Below are 18,820 nucleotides of genomic sequence, written 5' to 3'. Positions count from 1 at the left end.
GATTGTAATTCCTAAATTTAGCATTTTAAATAACAAAACTTCTGATTTTTTGTGCGATCAGTATTTCAGAACATATGATATGAACTTTATGCGATGATAAATCTATTCTGTATTTAGTCAATGTTTGTACCAATAATTACATTTATGCATATATCGTATACTTACCATCAGTAGCTAACTCGTTTTATTTCAGAGCGCGCTAATATCGTATTCTTACATCATATACTTAAAGGTGATCACAATTGCAAACGGGTTAGGTTAGATCTACAGATACATTTACAGCTAATTTCAGTATGTGTTCACGTATGCAATGATAGTTTGCGGATACGAATTTTGTAATCATCGATTCGACAAGAAATTTTTTATTGCAACGACGAACTTATTGGTTATAACATGTGTCATGTGGATCTTTATTATTCATGTTGCTAATGTAACATAATTTTAAGTGATAGTCGATCATAAAACGACCTTTGTGGAGGTTCAGTGTGCATGCGCTACGTGCACTCAATCGAGGCAGTGGTGTTACTTTACCTAAGGCATATGACGGACGTTAGCAGTTTTCTTTTTACTTTAAGTATAAATTGGCAGCAAGAACTGACCAGATGAAGGTAATTTATTTGGTAAAATGCTAAATATTTCGAACATCGATGATCTCAAATGCTAAATAATTCCTGAGGTTAAAATTCGTGTGTTTCAGGGTGAATCTAATTGCTTCTATGGTGCTTTGTTTATTATTATTATAGATCGTGCATATTTTAATTTCAATCTTCTTTTTTACATTTTCTATGGTTAATCATTAATTGTACCGTCACTTTTTTATAAGAAGTAATTTACATTCATTTTCATACTCTTCGGCGTTCTGCAAAAGTATTTAAGTGGGCGGTGTTCCATTTCGTAAAAAAGAACAACAAAAAATACGAAAAAGTGTCTATTAACTGTCAAAAAGTTCTATCATTGTTATATAATTTATTTCATTATATTATGAGTCAAATATACCATTTTTCCACCGTATTTCACAAGAATACTTGATGTTATGCCTTCTACTTCAATTATTTTTATAAAATATTACCATTCTAATTTAAATAAGTTTTTAATACATGTATATATCTATAATTGTTTTAATGACACACATACATATACACGCACGCACGTGCAGTAGATTAATATACAAGGTTAATATATTAGTGCATAAGATAGATATATGTATAATAATTGAATCAGTTGAAATGTAAAAAAGAAGTACTTTTAATTGTATGATACAATATAGATAATGTCAGATGATGATGCTGCATTGGACTCAATGGATACAGAAGAAGATATCTTTTCTCCAAGAAACCGTAGCCTGGGCTCTAATACCAGAAGGGTTAAAAGTTTGCGTACTTTACGATCACATTCAAATTCTACTTCTCATATATCTATGAATAACTTAAGTGTGCGCCGTAGCACACGTCATAGAATGCAAACATATGATAATCTTAATACTAGCTGGATTTTAGGTAAAGCATATCTTAAAATCATACTTGATTCTATATGTAATATATATCACTTACATTTAATCTTGTTAAATCATATCAAGAAAATTATTGAATATTATGTAACATATAAAGTCTATCTTTTAAATAATGTTCTAGATAAAATAGGTGTTAGATAAGCAAAAATTCTTGTTATGTGAAGATTTTTGAAGTATTTCTAATGTATTTTAGGTACACAAACATTAAAAGGTTATCCCATGTTTCAACAGCATGGTTCTTCATCTGACAAAGAAATGGTGGATGAAGTCTCTGAAAGAAAACGTGATGTTAGAGAGCGCATGCCTCTTAGATCACGTGAAAATCACCCTCCAAATAAAAACTCTAGACATATTAGAGAAAGAACAGAACATGACAGACAAAATAATAGAGAACTTAGAGGAAGAGGTGATCGTGATCTTAGAGAAAAAACAGAGCAAGACAAAGATATTAGAGATCTCAAGGATAGGCAGGAAAGGGAAAGAACAGAGAGGGAACATAAAGATAAAATGGAAACCAGAAGTAAATCTAATGAGGAAAAGGATGTAAGGTAAATATTCATTAAGGTAATTTATAAAGCTAAAATGTGATTAAATCTTTATTAAAATAACCTATGTATAGGACAAGAAAATCTGATAGTCCAAGTAGACTTAGAGAAGGACCTGCTACAAGACTTGGTGGAAATTTAAGTGAAAAGGATGTGAAGTCTAAAGTAGAACGTGTTGAAGCTGATGAAGATAGCTCACAAGAAAGTGAGAAACCTGAAAATAACGATAATTCTGAAAATGAAGATGTAAGTAATTTTTTGTAATTTTTTTAATGAGCTATTATGTTCTAATTTTTAATGTAAAGTAATAAAATAAGAATATTGTTTTATAATTTGTACATTGATTAGTACATGTATAAAATAATGTTGAATCAATGAGGAAAATTATTGTTAGAACATAATGAGAGAATAAAAAATACTTATGTTATTGTCAGGGTTATGAAGATATGTATACCCGTATTAAACGAACTAGAAGAACAGCACAACGGCAATTACCAAGGGGTAAGAAACTTACAGGTTCGATGTTTATCTTTGACATAAACATGCTACTACTTTATATGACTAAAGACGTTTTTTTATATTATTTCCAACTTAATATTTTTACAGTGGTAGATAGTGATTTAAGTGAATCTTCCGATTCCCCCGGTCCTAGAAAGTATAGTTTACGTCAGAAAAAACCAGCTGTAGATAGATTTCAAGCTAATGTAGAACCAGTTCGGCGATCTATAAAGGCACTTAGAAGTGTTCTTAGTAATTCCATGAGAAGGCGTAAACATAGAAGCAAAAGTACAAGCTCTAGTGATTCCAGTGATTCAGAACCTCAACGTTATGATAAGAAGAAAAGTAAAAAAGCAAGGTAAAAAGAGAATTTAGGAAATATTTTGCTAGATTAGAAATAATCACACAAGTTATTCTTCAAATAAAATCATTTTATTGTAGGCAATCAGCAATACCTCAAGGTGGACCACCTGATCGTAAAGCAGATATAAATCCAATTACTTTAGATACTAATATTAGATTCAATGATGTTGGAGGCTTAGAATCACATATTCACTGCCTTAAAGAAATGGTTGTTTTTCCTATGATGTATCCAGATGTTTTTGAACGTTTTCATATTACCCCACCGAAAGGAGTATTATTTCATGGTCCACCAGGTAGGTTCATCTTGTATACATCTATATTTATTATTATATATTTATAATTACATTAGTTATATTTAAAGTACACACGTACACAAGTAAAGTAAACACATTGTGATTATTAATACATCTTTATTTATTTATCTAGGAACTGGTAAGACGTTGATAGCTAGAGCATTGGCAAATGAATGTAGTCAAGGCAGTAGAAAAATGTCGTTCTTTATGAGAAAGGGCGCAGATTGTCTATCTAAGTGGGTCGGGGAATCCGAACGCCAGTTGCGATTGTTATTTGAGCAGGCTCAACAAATGAAACCGTCCATAATATTTTTTGATGAAATAGATGGCCTTGCACCTGTTCGAAGTACGAAACAGGATCAAATCCATGCTAGTATTGTATCTACTCTTTTGGCGCTTATGGATGGCCTCAGTGATAGGGGAGAGGTTAATTATTTCATTTTTGAAAAAATGTTTAAGCGCTTAATTATCAAATATTTATGATTGATTCCCATTCTTTTTATTGGTAATAGGTAATAGTTATTGGAGCAACAAATAGAATAGATGCCATTGATCCAGCATTACGTAGGCCAGGTCGTTTCGATCGGGAATTATTTTTTCCTTTACCTGCTATGAAAGAAAGACTAGAGATATTGAAAATTCACGTTAGCAAGTGGAAAAATCCCCCACCTGATCAATTGTTAGAGGTATTAGCTGAAAAAGCGACAGGTTATTGTGGCTCGGACTTGAGAGCTTTATGCACTGAAGCAGTTTTGCAAGGATTGCGAAGAACTTATCCGCAAATATATATAACAAATAATAGGTTACTTTTAGATCCTGAACGAATCAAAGTATGTTATTATTATTTGATAACATATATCTATTAAATAAGTATAATAAGATTATATATATTTTTATAGGTGAAAAAACGGGATTTTTTACAAGCTAGTTCCATTCTTGTACCATCATCACAAAGAGTGTCACCTTGTGCTAGAAGAAAATTGCAACTTTTTATGGAACCCTTATTAGGACCTTTATTGGAAGAGTTGCTTAACTCGATAAAAGGAATATTTCCACAAGGAGTTAATTCTGCTATGGCAAAGTAACAAAATTTTAAGAATAACTATTTTACTGTTATATTAACCTTTCTTATTTAATATTACTGTCTTAAATATCCTAGAGTGAAAATTACTAAAGGAATTCATCGTCCAAGGCTATTAATTTCCGGTGGAAATTTGTCTGAGGGTCAAGGACCACATTTAGCACAAGCATTATTATATCATATGGAACATCTACCAATTCAAACATTAGATGTTAGCACTCTTTTTGCAGAAAGTGGACGATCGCCGGAAGAAACCTGCGTTCAGGTTAGTTAACAATAATAAAAGGAAACATGCATTATTAATAAATTATAATTAAAAATATTTTATACGATTTTAAATAATATAGGTGTTTAACGAAGCTGCCAGGAATGTGCCGTCCATAATTTATATTCGGTCGATTGATCAGTGGTGGCCACTTGTACCTGAAACTGTAAAAGCAGTTTTTTTGTGTCGTATTGCAGCACTTGATCCTTCTTTACCCATTTTAATTTTAGCCACAAGTGATAGAACATATCAGGATCTTCCTACTCAACTTCAAAGTCTGTTTAGCGAACTTCGTAGTGAAGTTTATTCTATGAAAACACCAACAGCAGAGCAAAGATCCAAATTCTTCCGACCTATTTTCATGGTTCAGAGCTTGAAGCCACCAAAAATAAAAGATGACAAAGTAGAAGTTCTAGAGGAGCTTCCTTTAGCACCAGATCCTTTACCAAAGAAATTAACGGAAGAAGAAAAGAAAATAATATATGAAAAAGAAGAAGTTTCGTTAAGAGAATTAAGAATTTTCTTGAGGGAAATTTGTGCAAAACTTGCAAGAAATAGACAGTAAATATCTTCATATTTCATATTATAACTTTTTGTTTATAAGGTGAAAATTAATATCAAATATTAAATATTTACATTGCAGATTCTTCATGTTTACAAAACCAGTAGATACGGAAGAAGTACCAGATTATAACATGATAATAAAACAACCTATGGATTTAGAAACCATGATGACAAAAATCGATATGCATTGTTACCTTTGTGCTCGAGATTTTCTTGATGATATCGATCTCATTTGTAGAAATGCTTTGGAATATAATCCTGACAGGTCAGTGGGCACAGTATATAACATTTGTTTTATCAAATCCCTAACCAAATCTTATAAAACTATATACTTCAATATTATAATTTAAATACGGAAGCGTTTGATATGTTTTACTACTCTGTTTTCTTCATAAATTATTCAAAAAGAATGTTGCACAGATATTATTTTTTATTATTACTTATTCTCCTACTTTTTTTGTCATTATACATACAATTATAAATAATATAAATAATGGAGTTAAAGTTGATACTGACATTCATGTTGTGTGTTTTCATGTCAGCTTACGTGATAGGCCTTCCCTTGGAATATTAAAGAGGTAGTTCAGATATTCCTGTTTATCCGTTGCTGTTGTTGCTCCGTAGTTAAGGTGGCTTTCAATTGCTGGCATATATTTTATTAATTATTTATATATGATACATTATATGAAAAAAGTTGTATTATTGAAAGCCACTCATATTAGTTCATGTTGCTTTTCGATAGTGATATAATTCTTTATAATATTAATATGTATATATTATATGGTATACATATATTGCGTAATGTTCTTTCACAGAGATCCAGCTGACAAATTGATAAGACACCGTGCATGCTCTCTTCGTGATAATGCATACGCATTAATAAAAGCAGAATTGGATTCCGACTTTGAGGATAAATGTCGTGAGATTTCGAAGAATCGTAAAATTATTGAAAGTACGTCTAACAACGAGGTAGAAAATAAGAATCAGTCAAAAGCAGAGCAATCCACGTCTGGAACCGAACGAACAGATAAAAAAGACACTGCGAGTCCTAGTCATTCTTTGATTGTAAATGGAAGAAGATATAATAATTCTAGAAAACGTAGAATACCAGCTTGGGCACGGGGCTATGTAAAGAAAGTTCATAAAAAGAGGAAAATCGCATTTGATGAAAATGTAACTGTATCTGATAACAAAGTATGTTTAACTAATGAAGCGACAAGTATAGATTTAGAAAAATTCCAAGAATTTGAAACTGAGGCAAACAGTGTTTTGAATGGTCATGTACCTCTGTTTGATAATTCTGATTCTGAAAACGATTCGCAAAATGAAAGTTCAAAAGACATGCAAGGAATTCAAAGCAATAATGTCAGTGATCAACATATTGATGAAATTGAAAATATGGATATATGTTTTACGGAAGAAGAGAAGAATGCGGAAAATAGTGCATCTAATTCATCGTCTAGACGGGGAAGTATAGATGAATTATCGTTTGCTATTGAAAGTGATTCTAGTCCAGCCAGATTTGAGGAAACCGAAAGGTTTTTAGTAGATAGGAATGAATTGGAGAATGCATGGCAAACCACTGTTGAAATTACAAAGGATTTTCCTGTAGAAGTACTATGTGACATTTATGTGCAACTAAGTCGGTGTGTAGGAAAATATGCTCAGAGCTATGATAGAAAATCACTGCCAAAGGTAAATATATTTTATTTAACCAAATTTGTTATATTTATTCATTTTTCAATATCATGTAATATCATTTCCCTATTTAATTAATTATTCTAACATTCATATTTGTCATTAAATAATATCAAGCAAATTATTATTTGTTTCTTATTGAATCTTATTGTTGTGTATGACTTTTCAATAGAATAATATAATGTAGAGAGAGAATAATTTTTTTATGTAGTATAAAGTATCTTATAATTCATAATGTGTATAGGAGTTGCTCAAGGAAGTGAAAAGATTTGAAGAGTTCAAGACAACGTACGAGAAAGTTCATCATGTCGCTAATCAAACCGACATATTATAAGTCACACGCTACCTTTAGTATCATTATAACAAAATTTTTGTACATTTACACTAAACGAAGATTATCAATTAATGTTAAATCACATGATGATTTAAAATAGTACATTTTTTTCGTTTCAATCTTTACAGTTACTGATAATTAATAAGAGGAAGGAGGTAACTTTAATGTTATATAGATATATATGAAGGAAAACCGAAATGGTGCATTCGAATTTCGGTTTTTAAAGACATGGTGAAGTATAACTGTGCATTAATCTTACAAGGAAAAGAATGATCGTTATATATGAAACTAAAAGGATACGATTTTAATCATTTATCTCTCAGTATCTAAATATAAAATGATAAATTATTATAATAATATTGGCTTATAATTATTAGTGGCTGACATAATATATCTCACAGTAAAAAATTTTGATATCAAATTTAGATATTTCAATAATCATACATAATTCTCGGTTAATTATAAATTTTTGCATAAAAATTGGTATAAAAATGCAATAAAAGTAATTAGTTAGAAAACTACAAATAATTTGTTTTCTGTGCAAGTTGATTTTAGTGGGATACTTGTGAAATAATTTTTGCGTTAATATATAGTACTTCATGCCTCAAAGAAATATATTTCTTCATAACAAAATTTTGCAAATGGTGGTTATACAAAGATGATGGTAATTTAATACAATATGTACTTAACTATAGTTTTTTACATGTGGTACTTGGCAGTACATTATATCAAATTATTTTATTGTATCTGCACATAGTAGAATTCTAACAAATCTTCATAAAATACATTATAGATTCATTATATGCGCCAGTTATTACTTTGGATTTTTACAGACTTTTACATAATTTTTATAAAGGTACTTTAAACATAGACATATCTTGACATATAGGTTCCAACATGCATATATAAGGTCATATGTGTTCTATTTTTAAAAAGAAATCATTTAGTAAATTAATACTCGATATAAAAATGTCTAAGTTTTAAATTTAAATTCAGTAATTTTATATAATTTTTTTACTGTTTCATTAGAGGTTATTAATCAATCATTAAAGCAATGAGAACTTAAAAACAAATTTCATAAATTGTAAAACATGTAAATACATTCCAAATTTTATGAGCAATATTACATATTGCATAATTAAATATTTTTGGCATGTACATAATGGACTTTTAGGAGTAACTTGTACTAGATTTTGATATTTATTATATGCCTTCTTTTCGTATTTAGAAATCATGGATAATTTAGTAAATTAAATTTAGATAATCTGTGTATTATTTAAAATAACGCTTGATACAATAATTTTTCACCAATGTGAATAAAAATTATTTGTATCTAGCATAAATTTGTCATTCTTACATACATTAGTGATTGGTCATATATAATGACTGGTCACGAATGTTATCATGGCATTATTCAAAATTTGAATTTGTTATTTTAGATAGTACGATTTTATTGAGTACAATTATAAAATTATATAGTTGAATTATATTTAGATAATTAGTTTTTTAATTATAATGTGGATAATGTACAATCGAAACATGGTATGTGCTCGTCGGTTTATTTTAACCAAAGTTATAAACGATAAGCAAAGTAATTAAAAAATAGATTTTGATTCAGTTATGGGTATAACAGTGGATATAATTGAAAATCAGTATAAATATGAAATACCTCGGTAAAAATCGTAAATATATGCAAAGAAAATCGTATTTGTATAAATGTTAGAAAATATTTAACGTAAAACTTACATTCTAGATTCGTATACTGGTTGTGATTTATACTGTAACTGTGAAAGAATAGTTACCAAACATTATAGATGAGAGAAAAAAGATTTTAATGCATTCTAGAGTGCAAGTAATAAGTTCTTCCTATTGACATTGTTCATATAAATAGTATTCATTTATATAAGAAAACAATGTGTTAGCAAATGAATTTTTTTATTTAGTTTCAATTATTTACATGCATATATATATATATATATATATATATATATATATGTATATATATATATATGTAGAATACATACTAAGTTTAAAATAGATAGTAAGAATTAATAGTAACTCTTATGATCAAGCATGTAACAAATAATACTATATTCTTAAAATAATGCTATGTAACCAATAACTGATACAATTTCAAATATTATGATGTTATTAATAAATTGGTAGCTAACTTTATAATTTGTTATATTTATATTAGTCAAACTTTACGAATGTGAAAATTAAATTAAATATTATAAAAAATTCATTTTTCAATTGTAGCGAGTATTATAACGGAGTTTGACGAAATTGTAATTAAATTACTGAATATTTGTTAGAATATAGGGATGAAAAGACTGAACTCTAGAAATGCTCACTACATAGTATTTATTCCCTTTGTGTGTTACTCTCTATATTCAAATTGAACTAGCAAAATAATTTTCAGTACTCTATTAGATGAATTTCTTTAGTGTACATACCAAATTTTGAAATAAAATAATTTATATATATAATTTTTAGGATAATTATCTATATGTTTAATGTTTTGATATATGCTTGACGTTTTAGGATGATATATTAGAGTTCAAAGAATGAATGAAGATAATTTACAGTAAAAATATGTCATGCCAAGAAAATTCATTTTATTTTCATTGCTAATTAATTATAATATTTTTAAAAAATTTGCATTCTTTTCATAATTTAATTTAGTATTATGTGTAAAGCTATTTCTGTATTTAATTATTAGTATTAAAAATGTTCCATGTGCATACGTATACTGTTTTGTATAAAATTAAACTGTACTAACAGTAAAGGAACTAATGTTTAAAAGTTCACTAAAATTTGTAGCAGTATTTCAAAAAATTTTAAAATATTTGTTAATGTCTTTGTTAAGATATCTTTTTATAACTGTACATGAAATACAAATGATTTTATAAGAATTCAAATGCAAATTAAGAAATCTTAGTTCACGTATTTCTGCACGATTTAGAATTTAATTTGAACTTTTAATAATTGGAATGCTTTTTAATTGAGTAATTTATTTAATTTTACATCAAGACACTTCACACGAAATTTAGTAAAATTGAGGATTTGAATATTGTACTTTCTCTTGCTCAGGTGTCTATCCTTTTATGATAAAGATAATCAACATTATATAAACTAATGCTACATTATGGAAATTGAATAAGTATTGGTATTGATGTTAGATAAAGAGAACTAAGTTAACAAAAATATTGTTACCATTATATGATATCATTTATAGCACTCATGATATATAGGAAGCAAGGAATTTAAAGTACTAAAAACAAGCTGTAATATTGCTTCTAGTTTCTAAAGCATTAACAAAAGTTCAGCGATATGAAATTTTGTTTGAAATTTGTATGTTAATGGTATAGTCTATATTCAGATATTTTTTATCAGCTCAATTTAATTCAGTAATATAGTATCCATAAACTTTTATTTAATTCAAGTATACCCATTAAATATCGCTGATATTTGCCAAAGAATTTGTATAATATCTCAATGATAAAGATTGAATTGTAAATCTTGATAAATAGCAAATGATACAGAAAAATCACATATACAATTAATACAGATTAAAAAAAGGACATTAATTGAATCATTGTGACTTTTCTGTTTCCATTGATATATTTTACATTCCACTTTATGATAAATAAATCCGAAACGTAATTATTCCAAGAATAATTTCTGGTGCTATTTTCTGATGTGCTATCATCTCTGTATTACCAAGAATAAGCAAAAGACAAAAAAAAACTGTGTAATTACATGTACATTGTATTAATCGAGAGGTTCCCGTAACCACTGCCGTTTGAACTAACTAATATAATTACTTTGCTAAAATATTCGGATAATGAAGATTGTAATGCTGCTATTTGCAAAGAACATATTGATCTACGAATTTAATGAAATTTTTATTGAATATGTATGTTCGTACAATATGACCTTTGGCAGACAGTAGTTTCAGACGTATGAAGCATATGTGTAGAAGGTATAGGAAACAAAACAAAAGAGCATACACTGCCTTATTTATTTTACCATACAAGTAATAAGTTTTATTGTCATTCATTGTAGCATAATAAATTGAAATTTCATAATTGTAATAATCTGCTTTGTTTTTAATTACCTTTTACTAAATTCCTGTTATTCCTTTATAAAAATGTATGATATCATTCCTTCATAAAATTTATTAACGAGTTAAAAATGTCTATGTACATATTAAAGATCTTAAGTTATGTTATAAAGTAGTATAAATATGAAATAAATATAGATTTTTAATATGCTTCAATTATTCATATTACTTACATATATCGAATAATTAAGTAACATCGTATAATAACGTTCACTTTAATGCTTAATGCATAATCTTTAATACGTGTCTTTACAACAGTAAAAATATAAAATAATAAAAAGTCAATGTAAGCTTCAAAACGAACATTATATTATATCTTTCCTTTTTAAAATTCACATATTAGAAAAATTCTATAGTATTATAATTAGAAATACGCTTTATTAGAGCCTTAACTTGAAACAGAATACAGTTTATCGTATCGAAAAAACTCGTAATGATAATATCTTATATATTACTTAGAACTACACGAACATTGCTTCAAAGCGTAACACGATTCGCATGTTTCGTTGGAATCGTATCGACGAAACGTCAAAAATAATGAAATTACATTGTGAAACCACTTGAATCAATCGTCAAACGCCGCAGAAAAATTCCAGTAAAATATCCAGCAATACACGATGCGCGTGTACGATCAACGATGCTAGTAGTCGAAGAGTATTTCATCGGGCGATGATTTAAGGAACGATTATATACAAAATAATTGAATGAAAATATGTTCGTCGGGTGTGCGAAATAAAAGATTCGAGGTCAATTTGATCGTGAAAGATGTCTTGCGCGAAGGATTTCTCTTGCATCGGAGGTCTGGAGAAGCAGATTCGTGTTGTAAAGGAAACGGTTCTATTTCCGCTCATGTACGGTGACATTTACGCGAAGTTCAACCTGAAACCACCGAGGGGTTTGCTTTTTTACGGGCCTCCCGGTAAAATAAAGCGTTCTACGGTTCGTAATGAAGCGGAACATTGTTGGAAACGAGATTCCCGATTGACATCCTCTGTTTCGCAGGAACAGGAAAAACACTGGTCGCCAGCGCCTTAGCCGCAGAGTGTAGTAATTCGGAACGAAAGGTTTCCTTTATATCTCGTAAGGGTTCCGATTGCCTTAGCAAATGGGTCGGCGAAAGCGAGAAAAAGCTCCAGAAGATTTTTTCACTGGTTAATATAGTGTTTTACTTAAATTAAAATTTCCTATCCATCGTACTTTTAATTTTTAAGATATGTATGTTGAAATACATATAACATATACCTGTTCTCGTTTCATTTGTAGACAATAAAGATTTTAAATTGCATTTGCAAATTAAAAGATATTTAGCAGCGGTTGATTTAAAAAGATCTGAAAACCATGTCGATCTTACAGGCTCAACAATCGAAGCCTTGCATAATCTTCTTTGACGAAGTTGACGGTTTAGCTCCAGTCAGATCTAGCCGCCAAGACTTTGTGCACGCCAGCATTGTTTCCACTCTCTTGGCCTTGATGGACGGCTTAGAGAACAATTCAGAGATCATAGTAATTGGAGCAACGAACAGAATCGATGCCATAGATCCAGCTTTAAGAAGACCTGGCCGATTCGACAGAGAGCTATACTTCCCGTTGCCATGTTATATGTCGAGGAAAGAAATACTCTCAGTACGTTTAATTATAAACTATTACGTAGTGTAATTAATTCATTCGCATTTCTTTGAAAGGGATTTTCAATCTAATGTGTACATCGTTCCTTTAATTTCGAAAACAAGTACATTAAAATAAAGAGACCATGTGTGATCATAGGTTTATATAAAAAGTTGGAAGCAAAAACCACCGCAAAAATTTTTAGCGTATCTGGCATCGAAAACGGTTGGATTTTGTGGAAGTGACTTGCAAGCTCTTTGCGCCGAAGCGGTAATGTGCTGTGTTCGGAGACTCTATCCGGAAATATACACTTCCACTGCGAAGTATCAGATTAATGAACGTCATCTTAAAGTAATGAAAAGAGAATTTCATAATAAATTTAAGATAAGAAAGACAGTTTTATTTAAAGCTAGTTAATTTCTGTAGAACAATTGATTCAGGGTTGATAATATTATCAGTGGATAATGTTAAGAAAAGTTGACGATCAATAGAAGTAGTTAAAAAGAAATTTCTATAATCGACAATGGCTACCGATAACTGAACAAATTTATAATTATTTATAATATTTATAATAGTTAAGATACCCGCTATTTTTTATAAAGTAAAGTTCAATCACATAATCCTAAATTACAAACTATATCCTGCACAAGCTATTCCCATTGACAAAAGATATTGCAGAGGGAGAAAGATTAAGAAACAATGAGTCAATCCTCCAGAAATCTAGATCGGGACACTTCTATTAGATTACGTTTACTACGCTACGTGGATCATAAAATAGCTACTTTATTTGCCAGCGGCGCATATTTAATCTGATTGATATTAAACTGATCGCTACATAGAAGCTATAACGTTTAATCGAATAATAAAACAAGGAATGTGATCGTTGCAAACAAAAATATATATTGCATTTTAAATTAATTTGAAAAAGATAAATCCTTCTTAAATAATTTATGAAGTTCTTTTCGTAATTGTCAACGTAATAGGTTGAGAAACAAGATTTTCTAAGGGCACAACAGAACATCTTGCCAGCATCGCATCGTGTTACAATCGCACCCGTGAAATCTTTGTCGTATAAAATCCAGCCATTGCTTCAAGAAAATTTGTCATGCATTCTGTCACAACTCGAAACTCTTTGTCCAACGGGAATGTTAATTTGCAATGATATGTAAGCATCGAATTACTGTTTGATTTGATAAGTAACCTTGACAATTTGTACAAATCTTTTACATTTTTTATCCATCTATACACAGGATGCATATATGTATAATATCTAGATTACAACATCCTTTATGGTTTTCAATAAGTAAAACGAATCCCTCACAGTAAGTTCTATCTTTTTAGTTGTGTCCATAAAAATGTAAATTTACATAGAAATTCGTAATCTACGATAGAAACTTAATTTATATTAAAAAATCAAAAGGGTACACGAAAATTGAGAAATGATAAAAAATTGAAAATTTGTATAATATCACTTCATAAATTTGATCGAATTAATCAAAGCACTGCGTAAATATTTTTTAAGCTTATATTCGGTCGAATGATATGATTTATGACGTTTTCCATACAATATTATAATTTTTACGATATTATTAAACTAGTTTAATCAAGCTACATTGAACTGTTAAATTTTCGACCACTATGAAAGTAGGGTTTGGTTATAGATAGATCGTAATGGTTCTCATAATATGAAAGGTAAAAAGCTTTAAAAGGCTGTTCTTACAGCACTGGTAGAGCTGTATCGAGGTCAAACAGCTGTCCGAGGATTTTATTGTGCGGTGATGACTCTCACACTCGTCATCTGGGACCAGCATTACTCCATACCTTGGAACATTTACCTTGTCATGTGTTAGACGTCACAACTTTGTTCGAGGAAACAGGAAGGGCTGCGGAGGAAGCTCTCATTCAAGTATCTATTATAAATATTATTAATACCAGAGTACAATATTAATTAAGGCTGATAAAGTGATAACTTAAAAATGAAATCTTGTAAAATATTATGTATTATATGTATAATCTTGTAAATAAGAAGATTAGAGAATAGGACATTTTTTTATGTATTCGATACAAGAAATGATGTTTTATGAAATTGATAAAAAATGACGTACAAAGATTGGAAAAAATGAATAAAAGATATCTCAAAGTTTTTTTATTTTTATACCCTGTATGAATTATTTTTTGTTTTACTGTTTCTAAAATGTTCAAATATTCGAATTATGTTTATGATTTAATTAATGGATATCTGGATAATTAAATGATAGAAAATGAAAATGGCTCGAAGAAGTTTACCATCGCTGCTCTACATTCCTGACATCTTAGCCTGGTGGGATCTAGTGGATGAAGCGGCACGCGTCGTTTTTACTTCTTTGATGCATGGCTTAGATCGATCGGTGCATATCTTAATCTTGATTACGGCCAATTGCTCACAAGCAGATTTACCAGCAGATGTAAGGGACACTATGATTAAAGTCGTGCTTTAATAGCACATAATATCGATTTAACAATAATAATGTTAATAAAAAGTTGCAAAATAATAATAGACTATGATTCCAGAAATCAATATTAAAATGTTACGAACTTTAAAAGGTACCTTTTTTAAAGTAATGATGATAACAATAACAACTCATTTCACACTTTTCGGTTTTTAAGAATAATAACACATTCTAGTAGTCGTAAGCGAAATTTACAACATAGTGGAATCGATATTATAAACAATTACGTATGTATTAATTTATTGTTAGATAAAAATTAACTTGCTCTATAAAAACAATTATTCTGAAGAGATCCACAATTTAATGATTTAATTAAATATTGTTTTCCCATAATGTAAGTATAAGTAGACCTGTAATAATATTTTGTTAAGAAAGATTAAGATGTACTGAACAGAGATTACAGATGTTAGAATATTTTTTGCGTTTCTGGAAAAAGACAAGCATGGACAGGAGTTGTTTTTGTTATAAGTCCTTCAACTGTATGTAATGATATATAAAAAAAGAATGAAAATAATGAAATATATCGTTTCTCATTTTCACTTTATTCAATTACTAGATTGTATCTTTATTCGATGAACATCAAAGCGAAATATTCGAAGTCATGCCCCCCGGAAAACAACAGCGAGAATCTTTTTTCAAGCAATTATTCGTTCACTCGGCGTGTGACCTCGAATCTAATCGTTCTTCACAAGGTATATATTATAATAATAAAATACCCTCATTTTAAATGTAAAAACGTAGAAAAGGAGTTTCTTCCATATTTTATGATATTTACTTTTTATGAAACCCAATTAATAAGTAGTAATTATTTAACTAGCGGAATTCGAACAAATTATGAATCCAAAAAAGATAAAAGAAGCAGGTAGGAAGCGAAAGCAGGCAGGACGTGCTGATTTCGCAGAAAATCTTTCGACGCGTAAGTGAAAGATCTTTTAATTTTTTCATTCAAAAAGTATCATAGAATATTAATAATATTGCGATAATGATAGAAGAGATGCCATTCTCACGGAGAAGTAAACTCAGAGTCCGCAACAAAATATGCGCCGTGCGATCAGCTCACGTGATGACCGATTCTAAATCAAGTAATAAAATTTATTTGCTTATTTTTATCATAACTCTTTAGTAAATCTTTAAATGACCTATATTTATATAACTATCTCGCTCAATCGCACTTTATAGAATATATCTGCAAATTTTGACTATTAAGCTAATACTAATATTCCTAGCTAAAAAAAGAACTTAATTTTCTATCCAGAAATTAACATTAAAAGAAAAAACAGCGCATCAGGCGAAGGACCACCGTCAAAACGTACAAGAAATTCTCCGTCCCATCTATCTGCTTCGAGCAACGAGAAACTGACCGAGTTTGAAATAGAGGAACTGCTTCGAACGATCGTCGGGGCGACGGAAACGTGGCCGTGCCACGAGCTCGAAAGTCTGTTCGCTTCCCTCGAATTAACTCTAGAAAAGAACGAGGAAGATTTATGCTCTGCAATTGAATGCCTCGAACGGTTTAAAGAATTCAGAAGGCTAAAAGTATACGTGAAGAAGGAACAAGAAGATTGAGTTATCGTTTTTTAATTTATTGAACTATATCGCATATGTATAATATCATAGGTACAAGCAATGTATCCTTTCACTGACTGATGTGTAACTTTCAGTCGTTCGCCACTGTGAATGTACGTCTAACGACCATCTGTTCAAACCTGGACATATGTCATCAAAGAGAGTTGACAGACGCATGATGTTGCGAATCAGTTGTGTATTTTGTTAATAATATGTGATAGTTGATCATTATCATCGTTCGTGGTCGTATGTGTACATGTTACGTAATGTGCTACATGTATCTATATATGTTATTGGCCTCTTTCTTTAAATATCTTGTGACATAACGTTGCATTTCACATGTGTAATATACGCAAAGTTATATTAAGAACTAATTAAACATAGAAATTTTCTGTACTGCGAAAAGTATTTTTGTAGCTGTAACGTTTAAACTGCTACGCTGCTATATACAGTGTGGTTGGTAACTGGTGTTACAAGCGGAAAGGGGGTGATTCTACGCGAAAAAAGAAGTCGAAAATATAGAATAAAAATTTTTCGTTTGAGGCTTTGTTTTTGAGAAAATCGACTTTGAATTTTCGCTCGGTACGCGTGCACTTTATTACGTCTCGTTATAACGGATCTCACTGTAGATCGTTGTCTCGATGGAAAAATTAAAAAAAAAAGAAAAAAAACCGCTTTTTTTACGTGGGGAAATCCGGCGGATTTTTATCGGCTAAAACCCCACGGGCGGGCCTAGGTGTAGTCATCAACGAGTGAAACCGTATCTCCGGGGGTACTTCCCAAACACTCATAGAAAGCACAACAACATAGTAGGCAAGGGGGGGTCGGAAACCCACTTGCCCGTTGTATATACTTCTAAGATGATATTTGGTTTTCCACCTTGGCTTGCCCAGGAGTGGTCTCGAACTCGCGACATATTACTACCGCATACGCCCTTTACGAGCGTAGCTAACGAACCCGCCGAGTATTTACTAGTTGTTGACGCATTATGTTCATCAAGTTGTTCTTATACTCTGGTATAAGAAAACTCTGGTCTTCAGTGTTGCTACAACGAACACGTGTTTTACAGCTGATGACCCAAGATGGTCACCTAAACCTCAAAATATAGAATATATAGAATAGAAAATATAGAATAAAAATTTTTCGTTTGAGGCTTTGTTTTCGAGAAAATCGACTTTGAATTTTCGCTCGGTACGCCTGCGGTACGTTATAACGGATCTCACTGTAGATCGTTGTCTCGATGGAAAAATTAAAAAAAAAAGAAAAAAAACCGCTTTTTTTACGTGGGGAAATCCGGCGGATTTTTATCGGCTAAAACCCCACGGGCGGGCCTAGGTGTAGTTCAGCAACGAGTGAAACCGTATCTCCGGGGGTACTTCCCAAACACTCATAGAAAGCACAACAACATAGTAGGCAAGGGGAGTCGGGAAAACCCACTTGCCCGTTGTATATACTTCTAAGATGATATTTGGTTTTCCACCTTGGCTTGCCCAGGAGTGGTCTCGAACTCGCGACATATTACTACCCCATACGCTCTTTACGAGCGTAGCTAGCGAACCCGCCGAGTATTTACTAGTTGTTGACGCATTATGTTCATCAAGTTGTCCTTATACTCTGGTATAAGAAAACTCTGGTCTTCAGTGTTGCTACAACGAACACGTGTTTTACAGCTGATGACCCAAGATGGTCACATAAACCTCAAAATATAGAATAATAGAAAATATAGAATATATAAAATAGAAAATATAGAATAAAAATTTTTCGTTTGAGGCTTTGTTTTCGAGAAAATCGACTTTGAATTTTCGCTCGGTACGCCTGCGGTACGTTATAACGGATCTCACTGTAGATTTTCGACTTCTTTTTTCGAGGAGAATCACCCCCTT

The 18,820-nt window shown here is 30.7% G+C and overlaps 2 protein-coding genes across 8 annotated transcripts; both read left to right on the top strand.

Moving 5' to 3' along the window:
- The first annotated feature begins 234 nt into the window (after positions 1–234).
- Positions 235–11,251, top strand: LOC117163960 (ATPase family AAA domain-containing protein 2B-like). 7 transcript variants are annotated; one of them, XM_076625313.1, is made up of 17 exons: positions 235–608; positions 698–1,172; positions 1,268–1,496; positions 1,704–2,058; positions 2,130–2,301; positions 2,490–2,571; positions 2,662–2,911; positions 2,995–3,209; positions 3,343–3,635; positions 3,722–4,039; positions 4,109–4,290; positions 4,369–4,555; positions 4,638–5,116; positions 5,199–5,384; positions 5,662–5,697; positions 5,935–6,814; positions 7,280–11,251. In XM_076625313.1, exons 2-17 carry the CDS (start codon positions 1,098–1,100, stop codon positions 7,334–7,336), a joined length of 3,996 nt encoding a protein of 1,331 aa, XP_076481428.1. In that variant the 5' UTR covers positions 235–608; positions 698–1,097; the 3' UTR covers positions 7,337–11,251. The 7 variants fall into 7 exon arrangements, with proteins under 7 accessions (XP_076481428.1, XP_076481415.1, XP_033202610.1 ...); XM_076625300.1 differs by having other exon boundaries at positions 236–608; positions 7,062–11,251; XM_033346719.2 differs by having other exon boundaries at positions 237–608; positions 698–719; positions 7,062–11,251.
- A 440-nt stretch (positions 11,252–11,691) lies between these two features.
- On the top strand, positions 11,692–15,359 carry LOC117163965 (ATPase family AAA domain-containing protein 2-like). The gene is made up of 7 exons (XM_033346731.2): positions 11,692–12,196; positions 12,280–12,428; positions 12,631–12,900; positions 13,042–13,233; positions 13,866–14,047; positions 14,605–14,788; positions 15,141–15,359. The coding sequence occupies exons 1-7, from the start codon at positions 12,043–12,045 to the stop codon at positions 15,357–15,359; spliced, it is 1,350 nt and encodes a 449-aa protein (XP_033202622.2). The 5' UTR covers positions 11,692–12,042.
- The last annotated feature ends 3,461 nt before the right edge of the window (positions 15,360–18,820 follow it).

The sequence above is a fragment of the Bombus vancouverensis genome, chromosome 2 (genome assembly GCF_051014615.1).
Source record: "Bombus vancouverensis nearcticus chromosome 2, iyBomVanc1_principal, whole genome shotgun sequence".
Taxonomy (NCBI): Eukaryota; Metazoa; Arthropoda; class Insecta; order Hymenoptera; family Apidae; genus Bombus; species Bombus vancouverensis.
This window is presented reverse-complemented; position numbering and strand designations above follow the sequence as displayed.